The sequence below is a fragment of the Capricornis sumatraensis genome, chromosome 3, assembly GCF_032405125.1.
Source record: "Capricornis sumatraensis isolate serow.1 chromosome 3, serow.2, whole genome shotgun sequence".
Classification (NCBI taxonomy): domain Eukaryota; kingdom Metazoa; phylum Chordata; class Mammalia; order Artiodactyla; family Bovidae; genus Capricornis; species Capricornis sumatraensis.
The window spans coordinates 49,426,073-49,451,156 of NC_091071.1; the positions used below are offsets into that span (position 1 = coordinate 49,426,073).

Consider the following 25,084-nt stretch of genomic DNA (forward strand, 5'->3'; position numbering starts at 1 on the left):
TCTCTCTTCTTGGGCAGTCTACTTAACGGTCTGTCAAATTTATCTTTTAAAAAACCAGCTTTTATGGTTCTTTGAGAAGATAAATAAAATAGACAAACCATTAGCCAGACTCATCAAGAAAAAAAGGGAGAAAAATCAAATCAACAAAGTTAGAAATGAAAATGGAGAAATCACAATAGACAACACAGAAATACAAAGGTTCATAAGAGACTATGATCAGCAACAATATGACAATAAAATGGACAACTTGGAAGAAATGGACAAATTCTTAGAACAGTGTAACCTTCCAAAACTGAACCAGGAAGAAACAGAAAATCTTAACACACCCATCAAAGCACAAAAATCAAAACTGTAATAAAAAATCTTCCAACAAACAAAAGCTGAGGACCAGATGGCTTCACAGTTGAATTATACCAAAAATTTAGAGAAGAGCTAATATCTATCCTATGCAAACTCTTCCAGAAAATTGCAGAGGAAGGTAAACTGCCAAACTCATTCTATGAGGCCACCATCACCCTAATATAAAAACCAGACAAAGGTGCCACAAAAAAAAGAAAACTACAGGCCAATATCACTGATGAACATAGATTCAAAAATCCTTAACAAAATTCTAGCAAACAGAATCAAACAAATATTTAAAAGATCATACATCATGACCAAGTGGGTTTTATCCCCGGGATGCAAGGATTCTTCAATATTTGCAAATCAATCAATGTGATACACCACGTTAACAAATTGAAAGATTAAAACTATATAATTATCTCAATAGATGCAGAGAAAGCCTTTGACAAAATTCAGTACCCATTTATGATAAAAACTCTCCAGAAAGCAGACATATATGATAAACCCACAGCAAACATCATCCTCATTGGTGAAAAATTGAGAGCATTTCCCCTAAAGTCAGGAACAAGACAAGAGTGCCCACTCTCACCACTACTATTCAACATAAGTTTGGAAGTTTTAGCAACAGGAATCAGAGAAAGGAATCCAGATTGGAAAAGAAGTAAAACTCTCACTGTTTGCAGATGACATGATCCTCTACATAGAAAACCCTAAAGACACCACCAGAAAATTACTAGAGCTAATCAATGAATATAGTAAACTTGCAGGATATAAAATTAACACACAAAAATCCCTTGCATTTCTCTACACTAACAATGAGAAAGCAGAGAAATTAAGGAAACAATTCCATTCACCAGTGCAAAGAAAAGAATAAAATACCTAGGAATAAATCTACCTAAAGAAACAAAAGACCTATATATAGAAAACTATAAAACACTAATGAAAGAAATCAAAGATGACACAAATAGACGGAGAAATATACCATGTTCCTGGATCAGAAGAATCAATACAGTGAAAATGAGTATACTACCCAAACAAATCCATAGATTCAATGCAATCCCTATCAAGCTACCAATGGTATTTTTCACAGAACTAGAGCAAATAATTTCACAGTTTGTATGGAAATACAAAAAACCAAAGCAACCTTGATAAAGAAGAATGGAACTGGAGGAATCAACCTGCCTGACTTCAGACTATACTACAAAGCTACAGTCATCAAGACAGTATGGTACTGGCACAAAGACAGAAATATAGATCAATAGAACAAATACAAAGCCCAGAGATAAATCCACACACCTATGGACACCTTATCTTTGACAAAGGAGGCAAGAATATACAATGGAGAAAAGAATCTCTTTAACAAGTGATGCTGGGAAAACTGGTCAACCACCTGTAAAAGAATGAAACTAGAACATTTCTAACACCATACACAAAAATAAACTCAAAATGGATTAAAGATTTAAATGTAAGACCAGAAACTATAAAACTTCTAGAAAAATACATAGGCAGAAGATCCTCTGACATAAATCACAGCAGGATCCTCTATCACCCACCTCCCAGAGTAATGGAAATGAAAGCAAAAATAAACAAATGGGACCTAATTAAACTTAAAAGCTTCTGCACAATGAAGGAAACTATAAGCAAGGTGAAAAGACAGCCTTTGGGATGGGAGAAAACAATAGCAAATGAAGCAACTGACAAAGAATTAATCTCAAAAATTTACAAGCAACTCATGCAGCTAAATACCAGAAAAATAAATGACCCAATCAAAAAATGGGCCAAAGAACTAAACAGACATTTCTCGAAAGAAGATGGCTAACAAAAAAAAAAAAAAAAAGAAGAAGAAGATGGCTAACAAACACATGAAAAGATGCTTAACATCAGTCATTATCAGAGAAATGCAAATCAAAACCACAATGAGGTACCATTTCATGCTGGTCAGAAGGGCTGTTATCAAAAAGTCTACAAACAATAAATCCTGGAAAGGGTGCAGAGAAAAGGGAACCCTCTTACAGTGTTGGTGGAAATGCAAACTAGTACAGCCACTATGGAGAACAGTGTGGAGATTCCTTTAAAAACTGGAAATAGAACTGCCATACGACCCAGCAATCCCACTGCTGGGCATACACACTGAAGAAACCAGAATTGAAAGAGACACGTGTACCCCAGTGTTCATCACAGCACTGTTTACAATAGCCAGGACATGGAAGCAACCTAGATGTCCATCAACAGATGAATGGATAAGAAAGCTCTGGTACATATACACAATGGAGTATTACTCAGCTATTTAAAAGAATCCATTTGAATCAGTTCTAATGAGGTGGATGAAACTGGAGCCTATTATACAGAGTGAAGTAAGTCAGAAAGAAAAAACACCAATACAGTGTATTAATGCATATTTATGGAATTTGGAAAGATGGTAATGATGATCCTATATGTAAGACAGCAAAAGAGACACAGATAAAAAGAACAGACTTTTGGACTCTGTGGGAGAAGGTGAGGGTGGGATGATTTGAGAGAACAGTGCTGAAACATGTACATTACCATATGTGAAATGGATGACCATACAAGTTAGATGCATGAAACAGGGCACTCAAAGCCGGTGCACTGGGACAGCCCAGAGGGATGGGATGGGTTGGGGAGGGATGTGGGAGTGGAGTTCAGGATGGGGGACACAGGTACAACCATGGCTAACTCATGTCAATGTATGGCAAAAACTAATACTGTATTGTAAAGTAATAAACCTTCAATTAAAATAAATTAGTTAATTAAAAACAAAAACAGCTTTTAGTTTCATTGATCTTTTCTATTATCTTTTTAGTATCTGTTTCGTTTATTTCTACTCTGATCTTTGTTATTTTCTTCCCTTCCAATTTGGGCTTTGTTTGATTTTCTTTTTCTTGTTCCTTGAGATATAAAATTAGTTATGAACTTCCACTTAAAAGCTGCATCCACAGTTTTGATGTTTTATCTCCATTTTCATTTGTCTCAAGGTAGTTTTTGCTTTCTTTTGATTTATTTAACCCACTGGTTGTTCATTGGCATGTTGTTTAATCACCATATAATTATGAATTTTCCAGTTTTCCTCTTCTAATTGACTTCAAGAGTCATATCATTGTGGTTGGAAAATCTGTTTGGTATGATTTAAATCTTGAATTTATTAGGACTTGTTTTGTGGCCTAACATATGATCTATCCTGGAGAATGTTCACTTGTACACTGGGGGGACAAATGTGTATTCTATTGCTTTTGGATGGAATATTCTGCAAGTATCTGTCACGTTCATCTTGTCTAATGTGTCATTTAAGGCCAATGTTTCCTTATTGACTTTCTGTCCAGAGTATCTATTACTTTAATGAAAGTGTGGTATTAAAGTCCCCTACTATTACTTTATTGCTGTCTCTTTCTCTCTTCTGGTCTGTTAATATTTGCTTTATATATTTAGAACCTCAAATGTTGGTGCAGAAATCCTTATAAACATTATATCCTCTTGTTGGATTGGCCCCTTTACCACTATATAATGACCTTTTAAACATCTTATTACAGTTTTTGTCTTAAAGTCTATTTTGTTGGGAATTCCTCAGTGGTCCAGTGGTTAGGACTCAATGCTCTCACTGCAGAGGGCATGGGTTCAATCTCTGATCAAGGAAATAAGATCCCACAAGCCACACAAGTGCAGCCAAAAAAAGAAAAAAAGTCCATTTTGTCTAATATAGTAAAGCTACCCCAGGTTTTTTTGGTCTCCATTTGCATGGAATATCTTTCCATCCCTTCACTTTCAATCTGTGTTGTGTCTTTAAAGCTGCAGTGTCTCTTGTAGACAACATATAGATGAGGCTTGAGTTTTTATCCATTCAGGAAAAACTACATGACACAAAATAGACTTTAAAACAAAGACTGTAACATAAGACAAAGAAGGACATTACATAATACTCAAGGGGTCAATCCAAGAAGCAGATATAACAATTGTAAATATATACACCCTCAATGTAGGAGCACCTCAGTATATAAGGCAAATGTTTCTTTTCAAGTGCATATAGAAAATTCTCCAGGATAGATCACATGTAGGCCACAAAACAAGACTCAATGGATTTAAGAAAACTGCAATTATACCAAGTGTATTTTCTAACCACAATGCTATGAGACTAAAAATCAATTTTAAGAAAAAGTAAAAATATACACATGTGAAGACTACACAATATGCTCACCAATGGATCACTCAAAAAATCAAAGAAGAAATTTTAAAATATCTGAAGTCAGATAATCCAAAATCTATCCACATAAAGGTCCCTCAGTCATGCCCGACTCTTTGCAACCCCATGGACTATACAGCCCATGGAATTCTCCAGGCCAGAATACTGGAGTGGATAGCCTTTCCCTTCTCCAGGGGATCTTCCCAACCTAGGGATCGAACCCAGGCCTCCCACACTACAGGCAGATTCTTTACCAGCTGAGCCACCAGGGAAGCCTAAGAATACTGGAGTGGGTAGCCTATCCCTTCTCCAGCAGATCTTCCTGGCCCAGGAATTGAACCAGGGTCTCCTGCATTGCAGGCAGATTCTTTACCAACTGAGCTATCAGGGAATTCCAAAGTCTATGGGATGCAACAAAAGCAATTCTAAGAGGGAAGTTTATAGTGATACAAGCATACCTCAGTAAAAAAGAAAAATCTCAAACAAGCAACTTAACCTTACACCTAAAGGAACTAGGAAAAGAAGAACCAAAAACCCCCCAAAGTTACTAGAATGAAAGAAATATAAGAGGTCAAACCAGAAATAAATGAGACTTAAAAAAAAAATAAATCAATGAAGCTAAAAACTAAACCTTTGAAAAGATAAATAAAACTGATAAATCTTTAGCTAGACTCACCAAGAAAAAAAGAGAGTCCACATCAAATAAAACTTTTTGTTATTAATTTCTATTTTCATTGCCTTTTGTCTAGAAGATATGTTTTATATCATTCTGAGCCCCTGGAATTTATTGAGGCTTCCTTCATGGACCAGTAAATTTTTGTGAATGTTCTTAGTGTGCTAATCACTGCAGATGGTGATTGCAGCCATGAAATTAAAAGACACTTACTCCTTGGAAGGAAAGTTATGACCAACCTAGACAGCATATTAAAAAGCAGAGACATTACTTTGTCAAAAAACATGTGTCTAATTAATGCTATGGTTTTTCCAGTGATCATGTATGGATGTGAGAGTTAGACTATAAAGAAAGCTGAGTGCTGAAGAATTGATGCTTTTAAACTGTGGTGTTGGAGAAGACTGTTGAGAGTCCCTTGGACTACAAGGAGATCCAACCAGTCCATCCTAAAGGAGATCAGTCCTGGTGTTCATTGGAAGGACTGATGTTGAAGCTGAAACTCCAATACTATGGGGACCTGATGCAAAAAACAGACTCATTTGAAAAGACCCGGATGCTGGGAAAGATTGAGGGCAGGAGGAGAAGGGAACGACAGAGGATGAGATGGTTGGATGGCATCACCGACACGATGGACATGGGTTTGGGTGGACTCCAGGAGTTGGTGATGGACAGGGAGGCCTGGTATGCTGCAGTCCATGGGGTTGTAAAGAGCTGGACATGACTGAGTGACTGAACTGAACTTAGTGTGCTAAAAAACAGAAAAAGCTTATTAATTTTATTGTCCAAATCTTCTATATATCCATTTACTTTTAATCTGTTTAATTTTTTGCTTTTGAGAGAATTTTTTTTTAATTTCCAAGTACAATTGCTTATTTCTCCCTGCACTTCTGTCAATTGTTGGATTACATATTTTGAGGTTATATTGTTAGAGGCACATGTTATTTTATCATATCTTTATACATGATTGATTCTTTTATCATTATTTGATGTCTGTCCTTGTTGTTTGTGATATTTTTCATTGATTTCCATTTTATCAGTTATTGACGTCACTATCTTAGCTTTCTTTTCATTCAAATCAGTGAGGAATTTCTAACATTCTTTATTTTCAATCTTTCAGTTTTTTTATTTTATGTTGCCTGTAAATAATATATTGTCAGATTTATCTTTAATTCTGAAAGAAAAAGCTTTCTTATTAAAAAAATTCTTCTAATTGGTAAGTTTAATCCAGTTACATTATCTTTATTATTTCCATCTTACTCCATAGTTTTCATTAACTATACTTTCTTCCTGTTTCATTTTACAGTTTTTATATTTAAGTCCATATGGAGTTAATTTTTGTACATTTTTTCTGTGAGACTTAGATTGAGGTTATTTTTTAGCCTAAGGATGCCCCATTGTACCAGTACCACATGTTGACAGGGTCTCCTTCCTCTAACAAATTGCTTTTGCACCTTTGTCAGAAATCAGACAGCCATGGCTATGTGAGTCTATTTCTGGATTCTCTATTCTATTTCATTCATCTGTGTGTCTCTCCCTCCACCAATACCACACGATATTAATCACTGTAGCTAGACACTGGGTAGAGTGACTTCTCATTTTTTTCTTCTTTCTCTGAAGTATTTTAGCTATTCAAGGCATTTTCCACAAACACACACACACACACACACACACACACACATATAAAATAGTAAGCTTGTTTACAAAAAAAAACTGTTGGGATTTGTATAGGAATTGTGTTAAATCTACAGCTTAACTTTGGGAAAACTGACATCTTCACTTCACTTCTGTGAACCTTCTGTTGTCTCTCCATGCATTTAAGTCTTCTTTAATTTCTTTCATCAGCACTTGGTAAATATCATTACACAGATCTGGTGCATGTTTTGTTGAATTAATATCTAAGAGCTTCATTTTCTTTACAGTGATTGGAAATGGTATGTGACTTTAATTTTGGTTTCCACATGTTCACCATTAGCATGTAGAAATACCATTAATTTTTACATGCTGCTCATTTACTTTTATTTTCCTTCTTTACCTTCTGTGGACAGATCAAGTTTACTTATATTGGTTTAAAAGCTGTACTTTTGTTCTTACTTTGTTTGCCCATAGGGCCATTTCTAGAAACTTTAAATGTTTAATAATTTTCACCAGTTTCGCTATAGAGCAGGTCGGCAGGTCTCCTCCGGCTGGGATGCCAGAAGGTCTCTTTGCCATACTAGCTAACCACCTTGACAGGAGACTCACCTAGGAAATCTTTTGCAGGGGTAAAGACCTCAGCTTGCTGTCACTCTCCCAAGCTGTCATGTCCCACTGCGAGTGTTGTGAACACGTGCCTAAAGCACTAGTCAGCGGATGATTCCAGCCCCGGGCCAGGCTTCCTCCTACCCCCAAGCAGTCCCACCTACCCTTCCCCAGGTCCTAAGGAGATGGGTCCTACAGGCCCCTTCTCCACCATGCTTCCTTCCTTGCGTTTCACATAGAGAATTCAGTGGGTCCAGGTGTCCCTTCTGGTCTGTATGCAACAGCCGTGAGCCTGACAAGCGGGGTGTAATCATAAGTCAACGTTTCTTGTACCATTGACTAATATGTGCTGTACTGTTATTTGTTTTTATTGTTTCTTTTCTCTCCTTTTTTTTTGGGGGGGTGCTGTACCCTGAGACTAGCAGGATCTTAGTTCCTTGACCAGGGAATGAACCTGGGCCACTGTAGTGAAAGCTCAGAATCCTAACCACTGGACTCCTAGGGAACTCCTTGTGGTGAACTTTCTTTATATTCATTGGCCCTGAGCCTCATGGCACCTACCCAAGTAGAAAAGGTCTTTAAAGACCATCTGAACGGTGCCTTTCAACCCTCAGTTCAGTTCAGTTCAGTTCATTTGCTCAGTTGTGTCCAACACTTTGCGACCCCATGAACTGCAGCACCCCAGGCCTCCCTGTCCATCACCAACTCCTGGAGTTCATTCAGACTCACGTCCATCGAGTCAGTGATGCCATCCAACCATCTCATCCTCTGTCGTCCCCTTCTCCTCCTGCCCCCAATCCCTCCCAGCATCAAAGTCTTTTCCAATGAGTCAACTCTTCGCATGAGGTGGCCAAAGTACTGGAGCTTCAGCTTTAGCATCATTCCTTCCAAAGAAATCCCAGGGTTGATCTCCTTCAGAATGGACTGGTTGGATCTCCTTGCAGTCCAAGGGACTCCCAAGAGTCTTCTCCAACACCACAGTTCAAAAGCATCAATTCTTTGGTGCTCAGTCTTCTTCACAGTCCAACTCTCACATCAATACATGACTACTGGAAAAACCATAGCCTTGATTAGTTGGACCTGAGTCAGCAAAGTAACGTCTCTGCTTTTGAATATGCTATCTAGGTTGGTCATAACTTTTCTTCCAAGGAGTAAGCGTCTTTTAATTTCATGTCTGCAGTCACCATCTGCAGTGATTTTGGAGCCCCAAAAAATAAAGTCTGACACTGTTTCCCCATCTATTTCCCATGAAGTGATGGGACCAGATGCCATGATCTTCGTTTTCTGAATGTTGAGCTTAATACCAACTTTTTCACTCTCCTCTTTCACTTTCATCAAGAGGCTTTTTAGTTCTCTTCACTTTCTGCCATAAGGGTGGTGTCATCTGCATATCTGAGGTTATTGATATTTCTCCTGGCAATCTTGATTCCAGCTTGTGTTTCTTCCAGTCCAGCGTTTCACATGATGTACTCTGCATATAAGTTAAATAAGCAGGGTGACAATATACAGCCTTGACGTACTCGTTTTCCTATTTGGAACCAGTCTGTTGTTCAATGTCCAGTTCTAACTGTTGTTTCCTGACCTGCATACAGATTTCTCAAGAGGCATGTCAGGTGGTCTGATATTCCCGTCTCTTGAAGAATTTTCCACAGTTTATGGTGACCCACACAGTCAAAGGCTTTGGCATAGTCAATAAAGCAGAAATAGATGTTTTTCTGGAACTCTCTTGCTTTTTCGATGAACCAGCAGATGTTGGCAATTTGATCTCTGGTTCCTCTGCCTTTTCTAAAACCAGCTTGAACATCAGGAAGTTCACGGTTCACGTAATGCTGAAGCTGGCTTGGAGAATTTTGAGCATTACTTTACTAGCATGTGAGATGAGTGCAATTGTGCAGTAGTTTGAGCATTCTTTGGCATTGTCTTTCTTTGGGATTGGAATGAAAACTGATCTTTTCCAGTCCTGTGGCCACTGCTGAGTTTTCCAAATTTGCTGGCATATTGAGTGCAGCACTTTCACAGCATCGTCTTTCAGGATTTGAAAGAGCTCAACTGGAATTCCATCACCACCACTAGCTTTGTTCGTAGTGATGCTTTCTAAGGCCCACTTGACTTCACATTCCAGGATGTCTGGTTCTAGGTGAGTGATCACACCATTGTGATTATCCGGGTCTTGAAGACCTTTTTTGTACAGTTCTTCTGTGTATTCTTGCCACCTCTTCTTAATATCTTCTGCTTCTGTTAGGTCCATATCATTTCTGTCCTTTATCAAGCCCATCTTTGCATGAAATGTTCCCTTGGTATCTCTAATTTTCTTGAAGAGATCTCTAGTCTTTCCCATTCTGTTCTTTTCCTCAATTTCTTTGCATTGATTGCTGAAGAAGGCTTTCTTATCTCTTCTTGCTATTCTTTGGAACTCTGCATTCAGATGCTTATATCTTTCCTTTTCTCCTTTGCTTTTCGCTTCTCTTCTTTTCACAGCTATTTGTAAGGCCTCCCCAGACAGCCATTTTGCTTTTTTGCATTTCTTTTCCATGGGGATGGTCTTGATCCCTGTCTCCTGTACAATATCACAAACCTCACTCCATAGTTCATCAGGCACTCTATCTATCAGATCTAGGACCTTAAATCTATTTCCCACTTCCACTGTATAATCATAAGGGATTTGATTTCGGTCATACCTGAACAGTAGAGTGGTTTTCCCTACTTTCTTCAGTTTGAGTCTGAATTTGGTAATAAGGAGTTCATGATCTGAGCCACAGTCAGCTCCTGGTCTTGTTTTTGTTGACTGTATAGAGCTTCTCCATCTTTGGCTGCAAAGAATATAATCAATTTGATTTCGGTGTTGACCATTTCGGTGATGTCCATGTGTAGAGTCTTCTCTTGTGTTGTTGGAAGAGGGTGTTTGCTATGACCAGTGCATTTTCTTGGCAAAGCTCAATTAGTCTTTGCCCTGCTTCATTCTGCATTCCAAGGCCAAATTTGCCTGTTACTCCAGGTGTTTCTTGACTTCCTACTTTTGCATTCCAGTCCCCTATAATGAAAAGGGCATCTTTTTTGGATGTTAGTTCTGAAAGGTCTTGTAGGTCTTCATAGAACCGTTCAACTTCAGTTTCTTCAGTGTTACTGGTTGGGGCATAGTCTTGGATTACTGTGATATTGAATGGTTTGCCTTGGAAACAAACAGAGATCATTCTGTCATTTTTGAGATTGCATCCAAGTACTGCACTTCGGACTCTTTTGTTGGCCATGATGGCTACTCCATTTCTTCTGAGGGATTCCTGCCCACAGTAGTAGATATAATGGTCATCTGAGTTAAATTCCCCATTCCAGTCCATTTTACTTCTCTGATTCCTAGAATGTCGACGTTCACTCTTGCCATCTCCTGTTTGACCACTTCCAATTTGCCTTGATTCATGGAGCTGACATTCCAGGTTCCTATGCAATATTGCTCTTTACAGCATCAGACCTTGCTTCTATCACCAGTCACATCCACAGCTGGGTATTGTTTTTGCTTTGGCTCCATCCCTTCATTCTTTCTGGAGTTATTTCTCCACTGATCTCCAGTAGCATACTGGGCACTTACTGACCTGGGGAGTACCTCTTTCAGTATCCTATCATTTTGCCTTTTCATACTGTTCATGAGGTTCTCAAGGCAAGAATACTGAAGTGGTTTGCCATTCCCTTCTCCAGGGGACCACATTCTGTCAGACCTCTCCACCATGACCCGCCCGTCTTGGGTTGCCCCGCGGGCATGGCTTAGTTTCATTGAGTTAGACAAGGTTGTGGTCCTAGTGTGATTAGATTGACTAGTTTTCTGTGAGTATGGTTTCAGTGTGTCTGCCCTCTGAGGCCCTCTTGCAACACCTACCATCTTACTTGGGCTTCTCTTACCTTGGGCGTGAGGTATCTCTTCACGGCTGCTCCAGCAAAGCGCAGCCACTGCTCCTTACCTTGGATGAGGGGTATCTCCTCACTGCCGCCCTTCCTGACCCTCAACGTGGGAGATAGCTCCTCTAGGCCCTCCTGTGCCCGCACAGCCGCCACTCCTTGGATGTGGGGTTGCTCCTCCCCGGCCGTCGCCCCTGACCTCGGACGCAGGGTAACTCCTCTCGGCTGTTACTGCGCCGTTGCAGCCTGGCACTCTCGGCCGCTGCCCCTGACCTCAGATGTGGGGTAACTCCTCTTGGCCGCCGCCCTTCGGTCATGGGGTCCTCCCGGCTTCTGCCCCTGACCTTGGATGTGGGGTAGCTCCTCTCAGCCACGCTGAGTGCGCCAGTCACAGCCGCCTGCGCTGAATGCGCCGGTCGCAGCCGCCTACGCTGAGTGCGCCGGTCGCAGCTACAGTCACACATTAAAATGACCTGAGGAGTTCTAAGTCTTGGTTCCCCACCTAAATCATCTAAACCAGAATCTCTGCAGGTGAAATTGGATGGACATGTTTTTGAAAGCCCCGCAGGAGATTCAAAAGTACAGTGAAGGTTGAGAACCACCGCTGTCAATCTAATCTTCATTTTACTAATGCCCAGAAAACAGAAGTGACTTGCCTGAGGCATACATAGAGTTAGACTGATCTGATGACTTTAGACTAATTGTTTTGGCTTTATCTCACCACTATCCCTTTCTGTTGGGTGCATCCTAACTTACTTCTCGGTCTCATTCAGGTACGCCTATAAGGTCAGGTTAAGACAGAGCCTCTTGTTTATTGATTGTGTGACATTGTTCTTAAACAGCTTCACCACTTACAGTGTAAGCTCATTCTGGATTCAACCAAGCCCTCTGGGTCTCTGGCTCCTCCTCACACCAGGCCAATGCTGGCCTCCATAGCCAGCAGGAAGAGAGGGGGACAGCCGAATGGAAGTCAGACCTAGTTTGGGTCTTGGCTTCACAATGCAAAACTTCCTGAACCTGTTTCTTCCCCTAAAATATGAGCTGCAATCTGTACCTTCAGAGGTGGATTTACTCTGGATCTGGATCCCTGACTCACACAAGCTCCTTCCAAAGTCTTGGAAGGGGCTCTCACACTTTTGTAGTCCCACTTCGTATTCTTTTTCATTAAGTGAGCTTTCCTACACGTTACCAGCTTCAGATGCCGCAAACCTCGGATACGCTCCTTCCTACCCCACAGAGGTGCTGTAGGAGTTAAATAAGATTCTGTTCATAAAGTGTGGGGCACGCAGTAGATGCTCCAAAAATACTTCCCTCCAGAGCAGCCCAGAAAAGGGTTGAAAAAATAGAGCCGTAGCTGGTGTGCTTGCAGCAAGCCCTTTTTAATGTCCAACATCTTGCCATTCAACAATCCAGCCCCTATCCAAGGGTGTTCTCTGGGGTCCAGACACAAGTGACGGGGGATGCTAAGGCACCTGGCTCTCAAGAGGGGCCTCAGCTTTGATGTGGCCGTAGATCCAGTCAAGGTAACGGCTGACTTTGGTGTAAACGCCGTAGTTGTAGAGGCGCCCACAGCCCTCGCCCCAGCTCACCAGGCCCACCAGGAACCAGGTGCCACGGAAGAAGGTGACCATAGGCCCCCCACTGTCGCCCTCACAGGCATCCCTCGAGTTCCCGAGGATACCAGCACACAGCATGTTCTCAGAGACCTTGTTTTCCATGGCGTGGACGCATGCATTGTACGGGACCACGGGGATCTTGATGAAGTTGAGGATGGAGGTGCGGTTTTTCTTGGTCTCATCACGGTAGCCCCAGCCTGTCACCACAGTCTCCTGGCCGACCTGGGTGAGCTTGCGCTCAGAGAGGCCACTATCCGGGAGGCAGATGGGCACAATGGTCTGCGAAAGAGTGGCAGGCTTGGCCAGGTGGAGCAGGGCGATGTCATTGTCACTGGTGCTCTTGGTGTAGTTAGGGTGGATGATGACCCCCTTGATGTCCAGGTCCACCTCCCAGCTCTCCCAGCGCCGCATGTCATACTCCCCTGCAGGGCAGAGGGGCTGTCAGATTGAGCCTGCGAGAACATCCTTCCCCAGGGCCCCTGCTGAAGCTAACAGCACTGCCCTGCTCCTGTGGGCCCTCGTGGATGGCAGGGAATGGGTCCACAGTGGGAGTGGCCACCATGCATCCCTGGCAGGTCCTGGGCCACAGGTCCCTATCAAGTTAACAGCCTACGAGTGTCTGTCCTAAAGGGGCAAACACTGGTCTGAATTCAGGACTGGCTCAGAAATGCAGCAGTGAGGCTTGGGCAGTGGCCAGCAGTGGGTAGTCAGCAGGGAAGCTCCCTGGAAACCTGGGACATAGACCAGAGCCTCAAAGAGAAGATGGGGTGCCTGCTGAAGTGGGGGCAGGGCAGGAGCAGCAGGACCCAGAGAAGGAGGGCCAGCAGGACACAGGCTCTAACCAGGGAAAAAAGATCTGGATCACACACAAGACACAAGGTCTTCTCAGGTGAGGCAGATGGCTCTTGGTGAGTGGGGGTGGGGCTCTTATTCCAAGCCCAGCCCCATGGGAGGCCACTGGCCTTTGGTTGTGCTGGACATAATGGCAGAAAGTGTGGGTCTGGTCAGTCATTCTCAATACATATCTTTTTCCTTCTTTTTTGCCTGATGGTTGGAGTGAGAGCCCCCACCCCCAGAAACTAGTAGAGTGGGGCCCAGGCTTGGGGAGCCCTGGGCTGTTGCAGGGAAGCAGCTGACTGCTATGGGAGATGCCAGGGTCCCACTGCACAGTCGATCCCTGTCAATCTGCGTGAAGCGCGGCCCTTAGGCCAGGCCATGTGGACACCTTCTGGGTCTCTGCACCCAAGGTGCTACACACAGCCTGCTCCACACAGTGAGAGTGAAGACACAAGTATGTGTGTAACCCTCTCATTTGCAAACACACATATGTAAACACCTGGCCACCAGATTCAAAGAGAACCCCTTACGTGCAAACTTACCTGGTGTCATGGTGTCTAAAATCCCACCGTGGGAGGAGTGGGCTGGGAGCACACAGCCCTCTTCCCACCAGATGCCTTCTGTGTGGGTTCAAGTCCCCCAGAGACCAGGCTTCCCAAACCCAGCCACCCTCCAGCCTGCTTCCAGCCCGCACCGAGCCTGACGATGAGCTTCTTATGGTTCTCCAAGCAGTGGGCCACCGTCAGCACCCAGGAGATGTGGATTAGCACTGCCCCACAGACCAGCTTCTTCTTGGAGTCCAGCAGCACTGCCTGGAAGGGGTTGGGGGGTGGGCAGGGACTTTACAACACAGCTTTGTGACAGCTCCGCTCAGGCCTCCGGGGTCTTGTCACAGCCCTAGGTATGGTTCTCAAGTTCAACGCACTGGCTGCATAAGTAGGGCTTTCCTGGGTTCCCTGGTCACACAGCGTGGACTTCTGGGCACTTTCTCCTCTGCACATTTGATAAGAGTTTGCCTGTTCCAGGGTGTCTCCCCACGTTTGCCCATGCTGTTCCTATAATCACCCTCAGCAGCATGCAGAGAGTTCTTCCTACCCTCGATGGCTAAGGCTGGGCCTCGAGTCCTCCGGGTAGCCTTTGAGGCCCCCAACAGCTCTTGGGGGTCCCCCTCCAGGTTCCCTCAGCCACTGTCCTGCCAACCATGCCAGCTCTGGTCCCATTGGGTTGCTGTGTGTTTAGGATCCTGACCCTCCTGGGGGTGAGATCCCCAAGACCTACCAGTCCCCAGGTTATTGATCTCTGGGGACCCTAACCCCTAGTGCCTGGGAGTCAGACATCAAGTAAGTGTTAGTTTCCATGGGGAAACTGGAGAGGGACTCAGGGGTCAACCCTCCCTCCTAGCCTTTTGCTATGCAAACACTGCTCCCCTCAGCCAGGCCTCTGCCTGAAATACCACCAGCACAGCATTATCTTTCCAGCTGACTCTTAAAGCTATACTTCTTCCTGCTTGCTCTGCACCCAAGGGTGCTGTAGATACATATACCTGTGCCCACTCCACCCTGCCCAACTGCTCCTCTCTCATCAGGTTAGTGCCGTCTTTCTTTGGGACTTAGCACTGCCTCCCCTACGGAGAGCAAAGGCTCACTTCCCTCCCCACTGATGCCTCCACAACAGGAACTGGGCTCAGTGACTCCTGACCCAGACGGTGAACTGTTGCCTCTCCTCTCACCTGCCAGGGGCTGTCTCCCCATCTAGCCTCCTGTCCACTGACAATCCGTGGATCCAACTGGTCTTTTTGGTCGACTTGGTTTGTGTCACGTTTCAAGGTCTTGCGTTTCTTCTCCATTCGCTTCCCTAGCCTCCCACAAGGGAATGTCACTGCAGGCAGGAGAAAGCAGCTGAGTGCCTGCCAGGCACTGCTCCCAAGACTGCCCCCCATGTCTGTCCACCTCCTGCAAGCAGCCTCATTTACTGCCTTGTAGGATAAATGATGCTTAGACGTGTAGTTCTATCAACGTGCAAAGCCCCTCAGGTCAGTCAGTCGGTTAAAAAACAGTGCCACTTCATGGCAAGAGTCAGACCAAGCAGCATCTCTGCCCAGCGGCCTGTCCTTAGGCAGCTTGTTCAAGTTCTAGGAGTTCAGTACACCCCAGGGCTGTTGGGAGTAATTCTTGGGACGTGCAGTGAGCTCTCATGCTGGGACGTTACCGAGCTCCTAACAGAGGTAAGAACTCATGGGTCGGTGAAGGAGGGCACTCCTGGAGAGCCTCAAAGTGGCTCTAAGCACAGTTGTGCGGTCCTCTGCCAGGAGAAGAGAGCGCAGAACAGAACTGAGGCCAGGGCCCTTCACACTGGGCTGAGAGATTCAGACTTGCAGGAGCAAGAGGAAGCCATCAGCAGGGAGAACAGTGACAGCAAATGGAGATGAGACAGTAGCAACAAAACTCCAGAAGCTGGGGGCACAGTGACTGACTTGGTCGTCGGAGGAAGCCGAAACCTCAGCCAGTGGTAGGAGATGCAGTGGCGGGCTACTTAGCCCCAGAGGTGCCCAGGAAGCCTCCATGTGTGTCTGAGGAAGCTGTCCAGGAAGTATGGCAGGAATGTTGAGAGTTTGTCAGAGAAACTGCCAGAGCCCTAGGCTTCTGTCTCGAGCCCTCATCAGTGACTTGCCTCTCCTCTCTGACCCCTGCAGAAGACCCTAGGTGTATTCTCTGAAGAGGGTGAACCAGACACTGTGAGCTCAGGACTCAAGGAGACGCCACAGGAAAGACCGACACACAAGGCTGGCCAGAAAAAGTCACGCAGACACCTGCAGACTGGGCAACTGCCAGGTCCTCTCCCCTGCACCCCCACAAGGGGCTGGAAGCCAGGCTGCGACCACTCAAGCATGAGTGTGGATAATTCCTCTCAGAAAATGGCCTGAAGACCTAAGAATCTGGGCAACAGGGTTCTGTCAGTGACTTGAGCCTTCAGATGGTCTCACAGAAAAGTCCACTGGCCAACAGGCTCAGTAGGTCTTTCTTTGAAACATCCTGTGACTCTCTAATTATTTCAAAAGGAAAAGTTAGATTTTCTTTTTTTTTTTTTTCAGTAAAAGGACTATAAAAGGACTGGACTATAGAGTCGTGGTAAGTTCCCCAAAAGAAGAACACAGAATCAAAGAGATGGAAAACAGAAGGAAGAGACCATAAAACTAGAAAATCAGCCCAGGGGGAAGAGATCTGATTAGAAGACGCAGAAAGCGAGAACAGAGAAAGCAGGAAGGTCAAGCCACCAAGGAAATAACTAAAGAAATGTTCCTAGAAGTAGAAGATGTGAATTTCCACACGAAAAAGTGCTACACAGTGAATGAAAGAAGATCCACCCTGAGGAACGACCTGTTGAAATTATGGTGAGAGTTGCAAAACTCCGCTTGTTGTGTAAGTATCTAACTCTGATAGAAATTAAAATGTACAAAAAGGAAAACAGAAGAGAAGGCTGCTCTCTCTCTTCAGAGAAGCCAGAGGTAAAGGCAGGTGTAAAGCCGTCCAAGCTGGCTCAGCTGGTGAAGAACCTGCCTGCCGATGCGGGAGCCGCAGGAGACGGGTTCAGTGCCTGGGCTGGGAAGACCTCCGGGAGAAGGAAACGGCAACTTGCTCCAGGATTCTTGCCTGGAAAACTCCAGGGACAGAGGAGCCTGGTGGGCTCCAGTCCATGGGGTCGCAAAGAGTCAGACACGAGTGAGCATGCACACGATAGATGTGGAGGGTGCTGGAGCCTCTACGTCCGCTCATCCGAGGAGATACCTCTGTGCTCCTGCCCCAGGAGGCGTCCCCAAGGTGAGCGGTGGCGCCTGGAGAAAGTCGGGCAAGCGAAGGAAAGAGCGGGCAGGACGCCCACGACACCCGTCGGGGACCGCCTCCTTCTCCCATCTCCCTTGCCGGGGCTCAGCACGGTGGCTCGCTCACCGCCCGGGGATCCCGTGCGGTCCCCGCTGAGGGCGCTCACCCTTGGACTCGCAGAGCTGGTGGTCGTCCTGCAGCCGGTAGCCGGGCGCGCAGCTGCAGTGGCGCCGGCCCGCCTCCTCCAGGCAGTAGTGCGCGCAGCCGCCGTTTTCCGCCGAGCAGTTGGTGAAGCGCACCTCTGGGCAGACACGGGAGGGCGCCGCGAGGGCGCCGAGGCTCTACGCGCCCCGCCGGCTACGGGCCCGGGGAGGTCCCCGCCCCGCCGCCCCCGCCCCCTCACCGTGCAAGCAGAAGCGGCCCTCCCAGCCCTCCGCGCAGTCGCAGCGGAAGCTGCCCAGGCCATCGATGCACTTGCCGCGTCCGCAGCACGGGAGGTCGCACGGGCTCCCTGAGGGCCGCTCCTCGCACTGGTCCCCGTCTGCGACGAGGGGTGAAGAGGGCGTCACCCGGGCCGCCGGCCCGCTCCCGGTTCTCCAGCGACCCAGAGCCCCCCGAGGGGCACAGGTATGGCGGCCCGAGGTCTGGAGCGCACTCACCGCTATACTTGGACCAGAAGGCCATCTGCGGAGAGAAGTGGCGGCATCAGGGTCCGTCAGCCCACCTGTGTAAATGGGGAGCTCCTGGGGCCCCTCCCCGCGCTGGCCCGGGTCCAGCAGGGCAGCATCTAAACGGGCAGGGGAGCGATTACCCCACACGAGCCGGGGAGGGGCGGGGCGGGGAGGCAGCTGCATCCTGAGAAATGCCAGGCTCCCCCTTGCCTCTCTGGCCGTCTCCTCATCCCATACCTGACCCCCGTGCCCTGGAAGCTCGCCCTGGGTGCTGGCTGCCACCAAAGCAGCCGCTGCGGCAGCAGGGATCCAAAAGCTCTCCCACCCGCGGCATGCCCGGCGCCGTCTCTTTCCAGCCCCGCCCTCCTTTCTCAGCCTGTCTCGTCTCCCTGAGCGGGTGTGCTCAGAGCTTGTAGGTGAGACGCAGCTTGCTAGTTCAAGAAGTCTGCTTTTGTAACCAGGTTTGGGCTTCCCTGGTGACTTGGTGAAGAATCTGCCAGGAATTCAGGAGCCCTGGGTACGATCCCTAGGTCAAGAAGATCCTCTAGAGAAGGAAATGGGAGCCCACTCCAGTATTCTTGCCTGGAAAACCCCATGGACAGAGGAGCCTAGCGGGCGACAGTCCCTGGGGTTGCAAGAGTCTGACATGACTTGGTGACTAGAACCACCGTCCTGGTGGCACTTCTGCTGCTGGGCTGGGACCACCATTCCCTGAGACCCACTGCTTGATGCCCAGGCCACAAGCCCCCCGCTGGAGACTCGGGTTAGGTGGGTGTGATGTGCCCAGGCCATGCCTGCAGAAAGCCACCTAGGGGTCTGCTGAGGAGGCCATTTGAGGAAAGAGACCGGATCTAGTCAAGGTGGTGGAGGAGGGCAAGAGAAAAAGCTGCCCAGAGTTCCCCCTTCAGCCCTGAAAGCCCTGAGTAGGAGGGCATGCCTACAGACAGCTTGAGGGGCCCCCAGTGATGGCACAGCCCCCAGGTCCTAGAAGCTAAAGTGAGCTCTTGGGGCTGGAGGGGGTCTGAGCCTTGTATCAGGAAGCCACCTCCCTTACTGAGTGCACCCTACCGCCTCAGGGTCTCCACCACGGAGCTCTGGGGGCCAGAGAGGACAGACCCTTTCCTTAGATGCCCTGAGCAACCAGGTTTCAGCCCTGGAGACTCTGAGGCACAGAGTGAGTGTGTGTGCAGAGACATCAGAGTCTCGGGTCGCCTGATGAGCAGTTAAGCAGGGGTGCAGCATGGAAGCAGGGTGGCCGTTTGGCCACAGGGAGAGAGGAGAGGGGAGGCAGTGGTGGCCAGTTGCAGGTGAACTGAGGCTGAATGCCTCCCGTGGGACTGAGTGGGAACCCAGCCCAAAGCTTCCAAGACTCTTCATGCTCATGGCAGAGTTCTATTTCTTGGAGTCCTGTGCGCCCTGACCAAGACCGTAGGGCCATTTACTCCGCGGCTGCACCCCAGCAAGCTGGGAGGGCAAGGGGCTGGCGTCCACTGCCCCCCTTCCAAGGGCCCCAGGCTGCTCCTCCAGGTCCCACCCTTGAGCCTCATGTTCTGCATCCAGTCGGGCGGCCTTACTGTGTCTTCCGTGTTTTGGAAAATCTCCCGAGCTTCCTCGAACTCACAGACCTCCTCTGAGCACTCACGCTCCACGCTGCCGGGCCGCAGCTCCTCCAGGAAGGAGTTGGCACGTTTGCGGATCCGCAGCACCTGGTGGGCACGCTGGCTGCTGGAGAACACTGAGTCTGGGGCGGGGATGGGGAGCTGACTTTGGTGGGGGGCCTGCCACGAGGGGCCCCCACTGGGGAGAGACCCTGGGGAGGTTTGCATCTTGGGTCCCCGCCTCCCCTGCTCTCCTCCTTCTCCCGAAGGAGGTGACAAGTAATCTGAGGACAGGACGCTTGACCATTCAGAGTGCATGCGCTAAGACAGTCAGACCTTCTGAACCCAACCCAATCTCCATGTGACCTTGAGCCAGCCTTTACCTCTCTTCACTTTGGTTTATTCATCAAAAGATGAGGATGAGATAATCATGCAAAACAAAAACACAGTGCCAGGCGCAGAAAAGAGCAGCCAGCGACCAGTGCCACATGCTGCTGCTATTACTGGGCTTCCCTGGGGGCTCAGCTGGAAAAGAACCTGCCTGCAGCGCACGAGACCCCGGTTCCATCCCTGGGTCAGGAAGATCCCCTGGAGAAGGGAAAAGCAACCTACGCCAGTATTCTGGCCTGGAGAATTCCATAGACAGAGGAGCCTGGCAGGCTCCTGACCCCTTCATGGGGTCACAGAGTCTGACGCTATTGAGTGACTTTCACTGCTCTTGGTATTGTTCAACTGCAGGGAGAAGGAAATAGCAACCCACTCCAGTATTCTTGCCTGGAGAATCCCATGGACGGAGGAGCCTGGTAGGCTACAGTCCACGGGGTCGCAAAGAGTCGGACACGACTGAGCAACTTCACCTTCACCATTGTTCTCCAAGCCTTGAGGCACCCAGTCTTGACTCCCTCCCTGCCCTCCCCTCCCCCACCCCGTGATGACTTTCCCTTGCCCTTCCCCTTGGGCGGGAACACCTGGATACCAGCAGCGCTGCCACTCAGGGAGCACCACGATACCCCCAGGCTCTGAAAGGTGTCTGCCTTGGATGCAGGGGGAGCAGCCGCGGTGGAGGGACCGAGTGGGGGAGTGTAAAAGAGAGGCTCCTGGATGCCGTGGCCAGGAAGGGCATCCTCAGGGAAGGAAGATGTGCTGGCACTGAGTCTGGCCTTAGGAGCCACACTGACCAGGGTTGAGGGTGGGGAGGAAGGCACCCCAGGCAGACCAGCCGCTCAAGAAGAGGCAGAAAAGTAAGAAACAGCCTGCTGTGGCCCCAGGAGGTGGGGGAATGGCCTGCCTAATAAGCCAGGCGGCTCATTTCTCCCACAGGCCCCCGCTCCCCCTGCATTCTGGTCCGGTTCTCGGCTGTGTGGACCAGAGGAGCAGCTGGGGCAGGGCAGCAGATGAGCATTTTAGGAGGAGAGGCCGCCCTGGGGTAGCATGGGTGGCAGCTGGGCCTGGGGTTTACACAGCTGAGGGAGGGAGTGGTGGAGAGGGAAAGCCAGGGGTCTGTGTGACCGCTCCCCCCCCAGGGAGGAGGAAGGGCGTGCCCCAGGGGCTCCCGGTCGCCACCTCAGTACTTAGACCCTGCGCACCGTGCTGCCCTTGCCCTCACTCACGTCATCCCTGTTCATCTCACCTCACCCTGAGGCTCAGAGGGGATAGCGAAAGGTATGAAGACCCCGAGGGTCCCAGGGAGCGGGGAAGCGGAGCATGGCCTTACCGGGAGGAGCTGGTGTGCTGAAAATTCCCCAGACGGTCACGAACAGTAAGAGGCTTGAAAGCTGCCACATTCTGAAGCCGCAGCCACCTGTCTGAGGAGGACTTCTGAGCTTCCAGCAGCCCCACCAGGCCCCACTCTGCCCACCGCCACCCCCTGCCCCCACCGTGGGAGCTGAGTGAACAAGCCTCCTCTGTGTGTGTGTGTGTGCTGGTCGCCAGGGCGGGAGCTGGGGTCAGGGGTCCCTGGTCACTGTTCCGTCCGCTTCTCTATACAGAGCTAAGGTCACACGCCCTGAGTCTGCAGGGTGAAGAGAGGAAGTGGAAGGGGCAGCAACCCGGGGAAGGTCAAAGGGGACTCGGCACAGAAGGGTTTGTGCCCTCCCCTGATGAGGGCTTGGGGGTGGCGCCTCTGCCAGTGTACAGGCCAGGCCAAGAGTAATAACTAACATTTACTGGACACTCGTGGTGCCTTTCGAGCAATTTGTACCTGGTTCAGAGGGCGGGTCACCAAGTCAGAGCGAATCCCAGCTCCAGGACAGGGTTGCTAGGCAAGACCCCTTACTGCTCCTTGGTCTCCTTGTTTGTAAAATGGATGGGAAAACTGTATTTCTGCCTTATCTCGTTCTTCTGAGAATTAAAATGAGTTAATCTACATAAAGCTATTGAATAGGTTTGCGCATAGCAAATGCTCAGTAAGCTTGAGCTACTAGTATCTCAGCGAAGGCTCACCACTACTCAAGAGGTAGGTATTCACTGTGTCACCCTATTTCACAGAGCGGGGATTGAGGCTCACAGGAGAGAAGTCACTCTTCAAACACTCCCAACCAGGAAGTGGAAGAGTTAGTTAGCTCAGGCCCACGTGGCTCCAGGCCTGGAACTTTAACCCCTGCCCTAAACCACCAGGCAAGCCCCAAGGCCACAGACGTAGCACTTCAGGCCAGAAACCTAGGTGCCCTGTTGCCCCCCAGGCTGAGGGGGTGCCCCACCAGGACCCCCTCCCTGCTGACCTCCCACCTCTGCTGACTCCCTCTGAGGCTAGTTCTGACTTTTGTTTAAAGGGTTTAGAAGTAGAGGTGGGGGTGGGGCGGGAACCCCCGGGGCACCCCGGGGCTCCAAGCTGCCTCTGGTGATGGCTCAGATCTGGAGGCCCTCAGCCGACTCCCACCTCCCTCAGAGTCTGGGAAGAAGGCCCCTGGGAACCATGGGACCCAAGCCCGAGGCATGCCAACCAGAGCTTTGACCTGGCTGCTGGCAGAGCTGCAATTTCCTTACGCCAAGCTCCAGCCAGCTTCTCGAACACTGGCGAGAAGATCCCACCTTCAGGCCTGCTCCCCTCCTCCAGCCCCTGTCACAGACCTGCCTCGAAGGGGACTTACTGGGGTGGGCCACGGAGAAACTGCAAGGTTGCCCTCCTGCCGCCATGACAGCCTGGAACTCGAGTTAATCCACAACCACAAATATTTGCTTGGCCCTCGGTGCAGAGGCCTCCCTCTCCACAGATAAACAAACAAGCTCCCAGCTCAGGACAGCTCTGTTTGCCCCAAGACCCCTGTGCCCCAGCAGTGGGAGGGAGGCTAGGGCAGGCACCTCCAGGCGTGGACTCATTGTAGCCTCAGAGCAGCTGGCCAAAGGAGGGACACTGTCCCCTTTTCGCAGATGAGGACATTTTTACCCAGTGCTATTGCCACTTGCTTCAGATCAGCACAACTGATAATGTTATTTCACCAAATTTAAGATGCCACTGGGCTTCCCAGGTGGCGCTAGTGGTAAAACACACACACAAACCTGCCGATGCAGGAGGCGAGACATAAGAGATACGGGTTTGATCCCCGGGTTGGGAGGATCCCCTGAAGAATATGGCAACCTACGCCAGTATCCTTGCCTGGAGAATCCCATGGACAGAGGAACCTGGCGGGCTACAGTCCACAGGATCACAAAGAGTCAGACACAACTGAGCGACTTAGCATGCATGCAGGATGCTGTTAGTTACAAGATGCATCTATTTTATGTGTCAGCATAAAAGAAACATTGTTAATTATTCAATGGCCTGCCTTCCTGATAACATCAGGATGTGATGTAAAAACAGGAAAATATTTGCCTCTCAGGCTCTCTACCACATGGGTGCCAATACTTGGCTAAACCCTCAGCTGCAGCTGCTCCTGTAACTGCCACCCTCTCCCACCGCACACAGCTGCACACCACTGCTTCCATGACCTCAGTTTTTCAGATGAGGACACTCAGAAATCTTTTGTCATTGGACCAAATCCACAGAGCCAATAAATGGCAGGTCTGGATTAGAACTCAGGTCTTTCCAGCACTCTGGCACCTCTCACCTATTTTTGTGAGCAAGTGAGAAAAGTCAGCAGAATTGTGGAAAGTCTGCAGTCAGTTTGTGACCAGTATGTCAGAAAGGGCAGGAGCAGAAGTAAAGGGTTTGACCTGGAACCTTGGCCCTGGCACTGTGGTCCATTAGCCCTTATCACGCATCTTCCTTCCTGTCCTAGAAATGCCCCACTTCTTCCAAACCCCACTCCCTCCTTAGAGAACTTGACCACACTCCTCAGAGTCCCAGCCCTTGCACAGCTCATGTGGCTCTGCCCTGCTGACCTCTGGTGACAGCACCAGGAAGTCCTCTGACCCAGGAGTCAAACAGATTCTCTCCCCTAGCCCGCAGGAGTGGGGCATCAGTCTTACTCCACTGAGCACAGGATTCACAGGGTTTGAAGCCAGAGCCTAGATACGCACGTCTGGCCCTAAAGCAGAGGAGGCTGATGAGGAGAAAAATGTAGACGTACAGAGAGAGGCTGAGACCATGAAGACCTGGAAAGTCTGGGCGAGGGGAGCAGTAACAGCCTGCTTCATCATGACTGGGGCACACCCTGGGTTTGGCTTCATGGGGGTCTCCCTGCCCTTGTGGTAAATCCCCTCTTTCCTAAGTCTCCTTGCAACCAGACCCCTCCTCCTGGCGTACAGCACTGTTCCCGGCTGTGGAGTTCAAAGCCCTTCTGCTGCCCACACGGCCCACTGGAGAGAACCAGAGGAAGAGGGTGAACGTCTAACAAGGTAGGCGCACTGTGCAGAGGCCGAGTGGCAGGCACAGATGGTGATGCTTATGAGAGAGGGGAATCGGCGCAAGTAGGGTGACCAGGGACGGCCACCTGAAGGAGGCAGGGCTTCAGCCGGACATCAGAAGGCAGGCAGGACCCAGGTAAGAAAGGAAGGGCCCTCAGGTGGGGAGGAGGAGAAGACAGAGCTTGGGATGGAGCTTCTGGCAAGTGGGGAGTCAGTGGCTGTTGGTAAGTTCTGGGGCTACTGCTTGGAGAAAGGAAGTCATGGTCCTGATGACTTGGGCAGGAAGCATGAAGACCATGTGCCCAACCACACAAGAGGGGCGGCTCTCACAGCCAAGGAACGTATAAAAATGCCCCCTGCACCCCCATGCTAGCTCCAGGGTCCTCCCGCATGAGTCTGCAGCGTCGCTTCTACCCCACAGCC

At 48.6% G+C, this 25,084-nt stretch overlaps 1 protein-coding gene across 2 annotated transcripts; it reads right to left on the minus strand.

Moving 5' to 3' along the window:
• Nucleotides 1-12,719: 12,719 nt before the first annotated feature.
• PROC (protein C, inactivator of coagulation factors Va and VIIIa) lies at nucleotides 12,720-23,019 on the minus strand. Of its 2 annotated transcripts, XM_068967144.1 has the most exons (9): nucleotides 22,966-23,019; nucleotides 21,591-21,677; nucleotides 19,853-20,019; nucleotides 18,267-18,291; nucleotides 18,011-18,148; nucleotides 17,774-17,908; nucleotides 15,516-15,664; nucleotides 14,481-14,598; nucleotides 12,720-13,371 (listed from the first exon to the last, which is right to left on the minus strand). In XM_068967144.1, exons 1-9 carry the CDS (start codon nucleotides 23,009-23,011, stop codon nucleotides 12,797-12,799), a joined length of 1,440 nt encoding a protein of 479 aa, XP_068823245.1. In that variant the 5' UTR covers nucleotides 23,012-23,019; the 3' UTR covers nucleotides 12,720-12,796. The 2 variants fall into 2 exon arrangements, with proteins under 2 accessions (XP_068823245.1, XP_068823246.1); XM_068967145.1 differs by lacking the exon at nucleotides 22,966-23,019 and having other exon boundaries at nucleotides 19,853-20,013; nucleotides 21,591-21,675.
• Nucleotides 23,020-25,084: the final 2,065 nt, after the last annotated feature.